The sequence below is a fragment of the Alligator mississippiensis genome, chromosome 10 (genome assembly GCF_030867095.1).
Source record: "Alligator mississippiensis isolate rAllMis1 chromosome 10, rAllMis1, whole genome shotgun sequence".
Taxonomy (NCBI): Eukaryota; Metazoa; Chordata; order Crocodylia; family Alligatoridae; genus Alligator; species Alligator mississippiensis.
The window spans coordinates 26099327-26111377 of NC_081833.1; the positions used below are offsets into that span (position 1 = coordinate 26099327).

Below are 12051 nucleotides of genomic sequence, written 5' to 3' on the forward strand. Positions count from 1 at the left end.
TTCCTCTCCTTTCCCTGCCATGAGGGAAGATCCCAGGTCAGGAAACACTTCGCGTCATCTCTGCATGGAGCTCACCTGGGACCTGGAAGCCCTCACGACCCTTAGGGGAGAGGGGTGAGATGTGAGGAGTAGCCAAACCTGGGGCAGGGGCGTGCCAGGAGCTCCGAGCATTGGTGCTGGCTGTCCCGCGCCCTTTCCAAGCACGGGGTGTAAACTGCAGCCAACACAGATCTCGTTCAGTGAATCGGACCCTGGGCTGGCAGAACCAGGTCTGGCTGGGACTGGGAAGTCCTGGCATACTCTTGGCAGAGCTTTCTTAGCAGCTCTCTGGCCCTTTATTGACACATCAGTCTTTTCCTCTGGAGCTGAGGGACTGGGCAAAAGGGGTCTCTGTAGCAAGGAGGTGAGGCAGTATTAACTCTGAGCTCCTGGCTGCTGGAGTTACCAGAGCTAGGTCCTTCAGTGTGTGTGGTAAATCTACAAATGAGTGGGTATATGTGGACATGCGATTGTCCACTTAAATCCTCCTGGCTTCTGTAACATGGACACAGTACTTCCTTAGCTCCAATGGGTGCAAAGCCATCCCTGGTTATGGGCAGTCCTGTTGCTGCAGTGATGGGCTGCATGTTCTCAGCACCTCAGTGAGGAAGAGGCTTGGCCTATTGGGGACCTGGGCAGAGAAGATGCCACACTCAACAGTGTGGAGGGTTCAGTGCCTCCCTGGCTCAAGGGAAGCTGGTATCTCCAGGCTGGGAGAGGTGAGCGGGCCTGCAGAGGTGGTTTGTCGACTAGATAGCGTGTCCTATGTCCATGCAGGGAGGTCTAATTCTGGGGTCTCATAGCTCATCCTTGGCTCTGGTTCCTTGCAGACATGATGATGTCATTGGCAAGATATCACTCAGTAAAGAACAGATTTCTTCTCACCCACGAGGTAAGTGCTGGGGAGGAGGGATGCAGGGTTATATCTCACCATCACAGTGACTGGTTCGTAGCAGGCATGAAAGACAACAAATGCCAACGCAGTAGCCTCCCTGTAACCCAGGGACCTAGCTTAAAATGCTAGACTTTTCCAGAGAGCAGAGACTGTGAGTACTCCTGGGATTAACACTCATGGCCCCATGGAGAACTCTTCTAGCAGCACTGTGTCCCCTATTGCCCAGCATGGAGTGAGAAGGTGTGTCATGCCTTGGCTAAGAAGGGGCCACCTGCTCACATGTAGCAGGATCCCTGATCCACCCAGACATTCACAATCCTATCCTGCATCTTGTGGTTTCTGGTATCATAGCTCCAGCTCCTGGAGCCATGTAATTAGGGGGCACTCTCAGGTTTTCATTTTTAAAATAAAAGAATGTTTCTGGCCTTTATGATGGTGGAGTAAAGCCTGGAAAAGTGACTACAGAATCCTCTCTAGGCTCAGAAAGCAGATAAAGAGATGCCCTCATGTATTACTGTGTTCATTAGTCTTGTGATTCAAGGGATACCCAACCTGTGGTGTCTGAGTGGTTGGTGTTACTGATACCACCGCTCAGCCCTCTCCTCGGGCAGGTGGTAGGATTGGCAAGAATGGCATGTGACTGTCAGCACCATTCGAATTCCATGCTGTGATATGCCCTCCTGGCACCCAGCACCCTGAGGTGTGGTGGGCCAGATGGTACCGACCCGATCTTCTCCACCATTGTAGGCATCGACAGCTGGATCAACCTGACGCGAGTTGACCCCAATGAAGAGGTGCAGGGGGAGATCCATTTGGAGCTGTGGGTGCTGGAGGAACCCCACAGGAGAGTGCTACACTGCCACGTGATTGAGGCCAGGTAGGAGCAGATGGCTCCATGCACTCCATCCCTGGAAAACCCCTCTCTGTAGCCTCTTCTCAGAGCCATCTCCCCTTCTCTCTCTCCTAGCCCTGTTGAGGAGATTCCCCCTTCTAGGAAGGAGCCACAGGTCCTTGAGACTAACTCAGCCAGTTGGTTACCCTCCAGGCAGGAAAAACAGTGTTAGAGGCCAACTTGGGGAATCAGTTATTTTCCTGGAAGTGATGCCAACACTCTTCCTCCTGCCCTGGATAGGACTGTGCCACCTCAGGAGATGCCTGCTGTGTCTTGACTTCAACCCAGGGCCAGGCAGCTGGAGAGCTAGACTGCTTGAGTGCTACCGCTTCGTTCTGTGCTTATGCTCTGTCCTCACACTCACAGCTTCATGGGGTTGGGGTAGAGGAAGCAAACAGGAGAGAAGCCATTGCATTTGATAGGCAGAAGCAGGTAGGCAGCTGGACCTGGCTTGATCCTGTGTTCAAGCAAAGCCACCTGTGTTTTCCAGGTTGCTGCCTTCCCCTGATTGCTGTGGCTTCTGGTGTTGGCTGCAGTTGCTGACTCCTATGCTATTCAGTCCACATTTGATACAGCACAAAAACTGTGACTAAATTTCCTCCATTCCCTACCCATCTGGCATAGTATCTGGAGCAAGAGGGAAGAATTGCAGATCCTTTCTAGCCCTGGCTTCCCATCTGCTTAGAGGCTTCAACGGAGACTAGGCCTCATTGTGCTAGATGTGGAACAGAGCCTGTCCCAAAGGGTTCACAGCCTAGATGGAGAAAAGGGACAGAGGAAGGGCCAGTTTATCCCCATTTTACAGGTGAAAAACAGGCAGGGAGAGATTAAGTGATGCAGCCAAAGTCACACAGGGGCCAGTGACCTTATTGGGAAATGAATCAGGTGAACACCTTTCCTCTCTAGAAGTGTAAGAAGATAAACAGGCACTTTTCAAGGGCAGGGGCAGAAAGCGTTAATCATTTTCTTTTCTTTTTATTTCATTATTTTTGTTCAAGTCCCTTTGCCATTCCATTTTCACTACTAAGCTGGTGAGAGCTTCTCGCCAGAGCTGTGAGCTCCCAGGGGTGGCTGGGAGGTGTGAGAGCTTGCCCAGGAGTGTGAAGAGATGAGGTGTTGGGAAGCAGAAAAGGCAGCTCTGTGAATGTTTCAGATAATGACCCCCCCCACCCTTTCCTGTCACAGTATGAGGAGGTTTAAACTTTAGAGCTCTACAAAGTGGGGGAGGGACTGGGCATCGTGTGGGCAGGGGTTACATAAGCTCCCTCAGCACAGCTCTACCCATGCTTCTCGCTCAGCACCTGCAGCTCCGCTGTTGTTACTCCAGGTCTGGGATTCCCATACAGCCAGCTCTGCCCATGCCCCTCAGTCCCAGCTCACAGCCCAGCCCACCTGCAGTCCCAGCCCACCTGATTCACTTCAGTCCTGCCTTGCCAGCCTTGCCTACTAGTGCAGACCTGAGCTTCCCATTTAATCCGTGTCCCAGCTCTGGGCTCCGTGTGCTATGTGCACTGCTTGGCTCATGTCAATGTCCCCTCATGGCTGTCCCAGATGGCAAGCAGGAGCTGAGCAATACCTTTCCATGGGGCATAGAGCTGGGAGCTGACTGCCCCCTTCCCTCCCTCCCCCTCAGCTTCACTTGAACTGCAGCTCCGGGCTTCATGTGCTTCCCATACAGTGAGCTCTGCCAGTACCCCTCAGACCATACCCCTGATCCCACACTTCACTGCTCCAGTCTGAAGCCCCTTCCCATAAAACTCTGCTGTTCCAGTGCTGGGTGCCCATACCCAGCCCTGTTGGTGCCCCTCAATCCTGCCTCACAGTCCTCCTAACTACCCCACCATTCTAGGCCCTTTCCCAGGGCAGGGGATGCTAGTCTGGGCAACACTTCTTTTGATGTGGTTGGAAGTTTGATGCTTCTCAGGTTAAGACACCCTGCCACTCCCTCACTCCCTCCCTCCCTCACATGCATGCACACGCCAACCCATCATGTCATGTGACTCTTTGAAGCTGGGTAGTGATGGTGCTCAGGAGTCCTGGGGGGAAAGGATCAGTGCCCTTAACCCACAAATCTCTTCACACAGTAATTGATAAAGTGACTCAGTAGCTTCATGGCCCTGTTTCCAGGCTGTGAGGTGATGCCATCCTACTGATTCTTTATAGCTTCCATTTCCAGCCCTCTTTCCATTGCCTGCAGTTCCTTCCCAGAGCATGAACACCACTTGGCTCTTGCTCTTTGTCTCCTCTTACATCTCAAAGCACTTTCAGAGGAATCGGGTCTCATCATCCCCACTTGCTGATGGGAAAAGCTGAGACACGGAGTGGTGAAAGGGTTTGTCCTGTGTCATGGAAGCTGAGCCAGGACTAGACCCCAGGCGTCCTGAGTTCTGCTGCAGTCTTAGCTCTTCTTGCCCTAGGAGGATGGAGTCTCAATGTGGGGAGTAAATAGCAGGGTGGGGTCCCAGATGAAGGAGATGTAATCTTGTGGCTCTGGCACAACCATGCTTACTGCTACGGGAGGGTGGGGTACCAGCCCCGATGCGCGCGCGCGCACACACACACACACACACACGAGGCTGTCAGAGAGCAGCGATGTGCACACACACAACAGACAGGAGGCTGTCAGAGAGCAGTGCCAGGCAGAGAAAGCATCCTGCTGCCCTAGCAACCATAGTGGGCTCCTAGGCAACCAAGTGGCCACGAGGATGCGTCTGTGGAGGATAGGAGTGGGCAGGAGCCAGGAGAGAGGGGGTGTTGTTTTGAACAGCTGCCAGGAGCCTGACCCCCCCCTCTCCCCCAGAGAATGCGCTCTGAGGAGACAGGGGTGGTAGTGGTAGGGTAGAGGGTCCCTGAAGCAGTTCCTCATAGAAATGGGTGTCCATGTGCTACCTCCTTATGGGAGGTAGCTCTCTTTCATGAGATGTTTGGAACTGCGGGGCTCACAGAGGGATAGACATTGGTTCCCACTGCCTAATAATGAAAGCACCAGGCAAGCCCTGCCACTGCCACTTGCATCCCTATTGGGCTCTGATCCTATGCCCTGCTTTCAGCCCCCCAGCACCTCTATCCCCTGATGTGGTGGAGAGGGTGAGGATCCTTGCTTGGGCTGGAACTGGCAGCTGCAGTAAGTACTAGGCTGGACAGTCCCTTTTGCTGCCTGTGACTGACCACTGCGTGCACACAACAGAGGGGGAGCATAAGCATCAGGACAGGAGCTGGAGGCTAACCACGTTAACAGAAGGAGGTTGGCTGAGCGACCCTGGCCCTGGGGGGTGAAGGATGGGAAAGGAAAACAAGCAAGGTATGTGGGAAGGCAGGTAAAGGCCCAGGGAGGGAGCTCTGAGGTCTGAGCTGTGGTTCCTTTCTAGGATCAGGTTGTTCTCCCTTTCCCAGTTGTTCCTTTAGTTCTCCCTGCTTTCACCCCACAGGAGTGGTGCTTTGGGAGCAGCCTGGGGCATGCAGGTCCTTTGTGCATCCCTATTCTTACTGCCCAGAGCCCGTGCTGCCCTACATCCCTTGCCTGATGAGTGATGGGGCAACTTGGGTTTCTTCCCCCCTCCCCTTTGGTTCAGGGACAGCCTGTTTTCCTGAACCCCCTGAATGGCTGCAGCTTGTTCACATCCTCTGCAAGGAGCACGTGTCCCTGGGAATGTGAGCATAAGGGCAGGATTTTGTCTGTGAGGTACAAAGTCATCCCTCTGGGTCTAGCCCCCTTATGGAGGGCTATGGTTCTAGTGTCAAACAAATGCAGAACAAGCTGTCAGTCTCTGTCCCCACAGGGTGCCCCGCTGAGCTGGGCAGCCTAGGTCAACTCCACTGACACCCCCAAATACTCATGACCTCTATCTTGGTACCAGACACTCCCCTCCATCCTTCTCTTATTCCCTCTTTCCCCAGGGATCTGGCTCCCCGGGATATCTCCGGCACCTCAGACCCCTTTGCACGAGTGTCCTGCAATGGCCAGACCTTGGAGACAGCTGTGAGTAGAAGGGTCTCACTCTGAATCTGTTTCTCTGACCAGGCTGCATGTGTGGGCTGCAAAGGTTCTTTGATCTGCAATAACTGAGAAGCAAGGATAGGGGTCCTGGGTGGATCCTAGGCATCCCTATGTTCCTTTGGAGCTCCTGGATATGATGCATGAGTGGGAACTGTGAGAGCAGTTCCCCAGTGGTGAGTGGTATCTATCTCACATGCATGCACATGGTGCTTGAGCTCTGAACATAAGCAGCTACGGAGGGAGCAGGACATGTGACATGGCGTGAGCAGTGCCCTTGGGTGACATCTAAGCAAAGGGAACGAGATCTCACAACTGACCTCCCTGCATGCAAGAGCTGAAGGGACCAGCCCCCTTCCCCCAACCCTTTTCACTTCTTCATATCTCATGGAGAGAAGGGACCTTTTGAGGTATCTGTAGGTCAGGGCAGAAGCTGGGCTGCCAGGGATTGTGGGAAGTGCCTGCAGGGTCAGAGCCAGCCAACAGTGATGAGGTGAGAGACTGTCATTGTGGATGCCTAGAGGTACCCTGGGCTCTAGCCTTGCTCCTCGATGCATTCAAGACTGTTCACCCCTGTAACAGGTCTCAGGAACTGCGTAGTTTGGCCTGTCACTGAAGAATGCTGCAGTACTGGTTTGTGAAACATCGTCTCCTGCAGGACAATGCTGCTGGCTCCCGTCACCCCTTGTGGTTGGCCCAGGGCTGTGGCTCAGCTGGGATTAGGGCCTTATGTTACACCACCCAACTGTTTGCCAAACAGCCTTTGGATTTTTTCCAAACATTGCACTTGGCTTCCGTAACCCTCCATCCTGCCAGGATGAGCTTGGGCAGCAGGGCTCAGGGACACCTGTAGAGACCTCAGCAGTCACCTGTAATCTCCTCTGACCTTGGCATTGGAGGAGGGAAGGGGCAAAGAGCTGCCTTGAGTGGCCATCCCCTTCCTGCCCCCCAGCTCCTTCAGTGTCAGCTGGTAGACTGGATTGCTCTGCTTCAGGGGATCCACTGAGGAAAAGAGCTGAGGGAAGTGGCACCAGGGCTATGAAGCCTGCACAGCCCAACCTGTCCTGGGCTGGAGGACTTGTGTTACCATACGTCAGCGTGCTTCCTGCAGGTCCTTAATCCAGCCCCCTCTAGTATTTTGCCCAGATGCCATGGTGATGGATGTTCACAGAGGCAGGGGAAGTGGGCCTTCAAGGAGGTGGACAGGGCTGACTAGCTATGCAGTGCCTGCTTCTAGCTGAACTCCCTTTTAGCATCTCCCCCTGGAGATGGGACAGGGCTGAATCCTGACCAATCTCCTCTCACATTCATTATGAACTGAAGGTGCTCAGCACACTGTGGAATGAGGCCTTTGCAGCTGCTGTTGGACTGAAGGTGGCCCCAGGAGTTCTCCTTGTGAAAACCCCCTGTGAGTCTATGTGCCTGGGGTCCTGAAACCCACAGCAGGGGAGCAAGCAGTGCTGAGATCAGAGGAGCTGGGCAGAGCAGGGCCCTCCATGCACGAACCAGGGGCTGATGGGGTTGCCTGTGCTGAGAGAGTTAATTTCCCCTCCTGCCTGCTGTGTAAATGAGGGAGGACTCTGCTTTCAATAGAGACAGAGGCCATTCCTGCCACCCCTCTCTTCATCTGTCTGGGGCATTTGAGGGCTGATGGAGAGATGCACATGACAGGAGCAGGAGGTTCTTCCAGGACCTGCTTTGCCTTCCAGCCTGTTTGTTTGGTTTTTTTAATTACTCTTACCTGCTCTGTCCTCCTGCAGATCATTAAGAAGACTCGGTTTCCTCACTGGGACGAAGTGCTGGAGTTTGACCTGGAGGAGAGGGAGCTGGAGAAGGAGACCAGGGGCCCCCTTCTGAGCATGGAGGTGTGGGATTGGGACATGGTGGGGAAGAATGACTTCCTGGGACAGGTGAGCAGCCCTGGCAGTGGCCTTAGGATGCAGGGAGGGGAGGCAGCCAGCATGCTCTCAACAGGGTTAGGGGGTGATGAGGGGCATGGGAGAGAGGAGGCCAATGACTGAAAGGACTGAAACCTCCACCTTCAGACATGTGAGTAGCAGGGGTCCCTGTCCCACCAGGGCAGTGCTGCTCACGGTCAGGGCAGGATGCTCACAGGGGGAGGAAATGCCCACCTGTAATGGCATCCAGTGAGCCTAGCTCTGGGTCAGCTCTCAGAGGGCCAGTTCCATGCACTTTAAAGCTAGTTTACTCTCCCAGAAAGACATAAAGGGCCCTAGTGCAAGCAAGAATCAGGGCCCCAGAGAAGCCAACACAGACATAGGCTAATGGTTATGAATCAGTGCGCGTGTGCTCTCCAGGGAACATAATGTTGTGTCCTGGCAGCAGACAACACAAGCCAGCAGCAGGGACCAGACTGTTGCCCAGTTCACCTGACCCCCACATTGCTGCCTGAAGGAGGAAGGGAGCCCACATGATTACCATTTTGCTGGGGTGTCTCAACCCAGCCAGACTGACACTAGCCTCCTGCCAGGGAAAGAGCCTGGGGAGATGGGAACTGGCAGAGAGAGCTTCCCAGCTTTGGGAACTGAAGGGATTTTGTGGAGGGTCTCTGGAGGTGTCTAGAAATGGGGTGCCTTTTACTAACTGGATCCACAGAGAGGCTGTTGCAGGTACTGGTGAAAGGACAGCTCCTGGTACTCTGGAGAGGGAGGCTTGTGTTGTTAGAGCTGATGGGCCCTGGGGACTAGTTACAGCATTACTCCCCACCCCACCCCCCACTTTGTGTTTGTGAGACTGTAACCCCAGGCTTGGTTACAATGGAAGGTAACGGATAGCAGAGGTCTCAGGTCTGAAGTCCCCCCAGGGCTGTAGTTGTTCTGATGGTGGCTGGTGCTCTGAGGGGCCTGGAAGAAATGACTGCAACCTAGCTCACTGCACTGTGTCCTGACTGGCTGAGCAAGCAGAGCACAACAGGGAGAATGCGTATCTGGGCCCTGCTCTGTATCCTCTTTGGATTTGATTCCCACAGCCCTGATCTGCCCATAACCACCGCTCCTCTTCATGGACAGCCATGTGCCACTCTGGGGAGCAGTTTGCCCTATTCTAGTGCTACTGAGGGAGCCTACACATCTTTGTGGTACAGAAGAAGCATTCAGCCTCCTGTCCCAGGGCTGGAGCATGCTGGCTCTTCAAGGTTCGACAGGTGAACATAGGAGTCAGTGGATGACTCTAGAATGGCCCTGAGAATGGCAGCAAAATGGGCACGAGGATGAACAAAACTGGCAGCTACTCAGAGGGCCTGTGTGTCCCCTGGGTTGGGGGACAGGCAGGAGGGGTTGGCTAGGGTTACAGTGTGAACTGTCCTTGCTATGCTGCTGTGTTGTTCCCTGTGAGTTCCTGTTTCTTTACTGTCCCCTCTCTCTCTGCCCACACAGGTTGAGTTCTCTCTGGACACCCTTCAGAAATCCCCCGTCAAAGGCTGGTTCAGGCTCCTGCCCTTCCCCAATGCTGAGGAAGATGCTGGGTAAACAGTAAAAACAGTGAGCCTAGGGTGCCACCTTTAGCACCTGAAGGAAAGATCAGAGAGAGAAAGCATGGGTTAGGGTCCTGGCTCTGGTTAAGGTGGAGCAGGGGTTGGCACTTAGGACTCCTGGGTTCTTTGCTCAGGTCTGGGAGGGGATGTGTGGTTCAGGATCAGAGCACTGCAGTTGTCAGTTGTCTCCCGGATCCTGTTCCTAGCTGCCCTCGATCCATGTTCTCATCTTGGGGGAATCATGTCTCTGTCCTGTGCCTCAGTTTCCACAACTGTAGAGTGTGGCTTTCTGACACTGCCTGCCCTCAGAGGAGTCATTTATCCCCAGAGCTTCTGTCACCTTCCCATACATGCTCAATGGGCACTGAAGAGGTGAAGGAGCTGCCTTTGCATTTGAATAGTGTGTGAGTTTTGCTTCTTCCCCCAGTCTCTGGGGTCTGTTAATGTAAAATGACCCTTGCACCTTTGCTCCTGACCTAGCAGGAGCCAGCCAGACTGCTTAGCTGTTTTCAGATAAGCCCATGCTGGGTTGGAGCTTTGAGTCTGGAACGGAGCAGACCCAGGAGCTATCAGGCAGCAGCTCTGATCTTCCAGCACATACTGAAATGCTCCAGTGCTGAGTGAACTCTGAGGAGCACCTTCATTTTACTGCCATTCATCTTGCCTTAAAATAGGAAAGTTAGAGACTTGGAGGGATGAACGGATAAATGGCTAGATGGAAAGGTCACTGGGTGTCTCTGTTGCTTCTTTAATGCCAGTGTGACTCACCAAAACAGGGTCCTTGCTGAAAGGAGGGAGTGGGGGAAAGGGACTATATCCCTCCCTTGGGGGAAGCACACCAGTGCCCAGGTGTTGCGCTGTAGCTGGGGCACTGATATCAAGAGGCACAGCATGACCAAGGGGAAGCTCCCTTGCCATGGGGCAGGGGCCAAGCTCTGCTGGAGGATTCTTGGCTTTGGTTTTATGCTTCAGCCTTGAAGGTATTTGGGTATGAGAGGTAGGGCATAGCCTTGTTTGAAGATGAGCTGCTCACTGGCCTGGTTCAAGTACAAGGGTGATGCCCCTTGTGTCATTGCAGAGGGAAGCTGGGTGCCCTGAGGCTGAAAGTCCAACTGGCTGAGGACCGGATCCTGCCCTCTATGTACTACCAGCCCCTCATCGAGCTCCTCGTGGAATCCATCCTGTGCCCGGCTGAGGTGGGTCCCAGCTGCCTCCCTTGTTTGGTGTCATCACACAGCCATGGCTCTCTGAGCCACGTGCTAATAAGACGAGCAGGGGGGATGAATAGCAGGGGTAGGAAGTGGGCATGGTGGCAGGGTGCAGAGCAGTAGGTGCAGGGGATGGGGACCTTGGAAGTTTCTTACTGCTGCAGTATCTGTGCACCAGCAGGAGCTACAGGGTGCCCTTGCCACAGTGCCCCTGCCCAGCAGCCCTGCACAACTCCTACAGTGCCTATAAGGAGCCAGGGAAGTGCCCATGAGGTGAAGTGCTGCCTGCCCACCCACCTGAAGCAGAACACAGGCATCCCATGATGAGAGAGCCTCCATACCTCATAGGAAAGCAGGGCTGGAAGAGACAGTCATCTAGTCAAGCCACCTGCTCAAGGCAGGAAGCCTGCCTAGGCTCCCTGGGAACTCTCCCAGCTTCCTCCCAGGTCCTTGGACCTTCTTCTCTGCCCCAGTTTCAGAGGTCTGAACTAGCACCCACCAGCATCACAGGCAGTGTTTCCAGTGGATGCAGGGCTCACTGGAGCAGCCTGGCAGTTGTTGGTCTCCACTCTTCAGCCTGGAGTAGGCTCTGAGGTATCCCTTTTGAGCAGGGAGATGGCAGCCTCATAGGAGTAGGAAGTCAGCAGTGACCCAAATGGCATGGGCCTGAACTTGCTCTCTGCCCAGCCCAACCCAATTCAAATCATCTCATGCTCATCCCCATGTATCTCTTCTGCATCTCTTTTCCCACAGACCCACCCAGAGGTCTCCTGTATTATACTGAACCTGGGATGTGGGTCAGAACCAACCCCCACCCCCAATATCCTGTGGACCTGGTACACCCCCTTTAAAGCATCCTCACTCCAGAGTGCTCTGCAGTGGGGTATCCAGATGGCAAAGGGTTAACCCCAGGGAGAAATGAGGATTAAAAGCAGAAAGCAGCTCTTCCCCCTTGCCCTGGCTGCATGTATGAGCACAGGGAAGTGCAAAGCCTTTAGAGTGATGATTGCAGACAGATAAGTCTCCAGCTAACAGGCTGCCTGTCCTCCTCTCCTCTCACATTCAATAAATACATCCATGCACTGCAGGGGGGTCCTTGCCTTGGGAATGAACTAGGGTCCATTTAAAGCCCTGCCTGGCTGGAAGTATGGGGCAGTTGGGGAATGGGAGTGGGTCAGGTCCATACAGATCTATGGTTTGTCCCTAGGCAGTGTCATGGGATTGGATCCACGGCTGGCTGTGGGTGTGGGGTGCACCAGTCATCTCTGGATGGCAGGTTACTTGCTCTAGATTCTGCAGCATAAGGACCTAAGGGTTATAGTGGACAATAAGCTGGATATGAGCCAACAGTGTTCCTTTGTTACCAAAAAGGCTAATGGCATACTGGGCTGCATTAGTAAGAGTGTTGCCAGCAGGTCAAGGGAAGTGATTATTCCCCTCTATTCAGCACTGTTGAGGCCACATCTGGAGTAGTGTGTCCAGTTTTGGGCCCCCCACTGCAGAAAGGATGCGGATAAATTGGAGACAACC

The 12051-nt window shown here is 53.9% G+C and overlaps 1 protein-coding gene across 2 annotated transcripts in view; it reads left to right on the plus strand.

Moving 5' to 3' along the window:
• RASAL1 (RAS protein activator like 1) overlaps nt 1–12051 on the plus strand; it is a 53798-nt gene that overhangs the window by 16895 nt on the left and 24852 nt on the right. For both annotated transcript variants that reach the window (XM_019493611.2, XM_019493612.2), the window contains exons 4-9: nt 870–931; nt 1682–1811; nt 5724–5805; nt 7581–7730; nt 9216–9304; nt 10392–10509. In XM_019493611.2, the coding sequence (XP_019349156.1) occupies nt 870–931; nt 1682–1811; nt 5724–5805; nt 7581–7730; nt 9216–9304; nt 10392–10509 (631 nt within the window). The remainder of the gene's footprint in view (nt 1–869; nt 932–1681; nt 1812–5723; nt 5806–7580; nt 7731–9215; nt 9305–10391; nt 10510–12051) is intronic.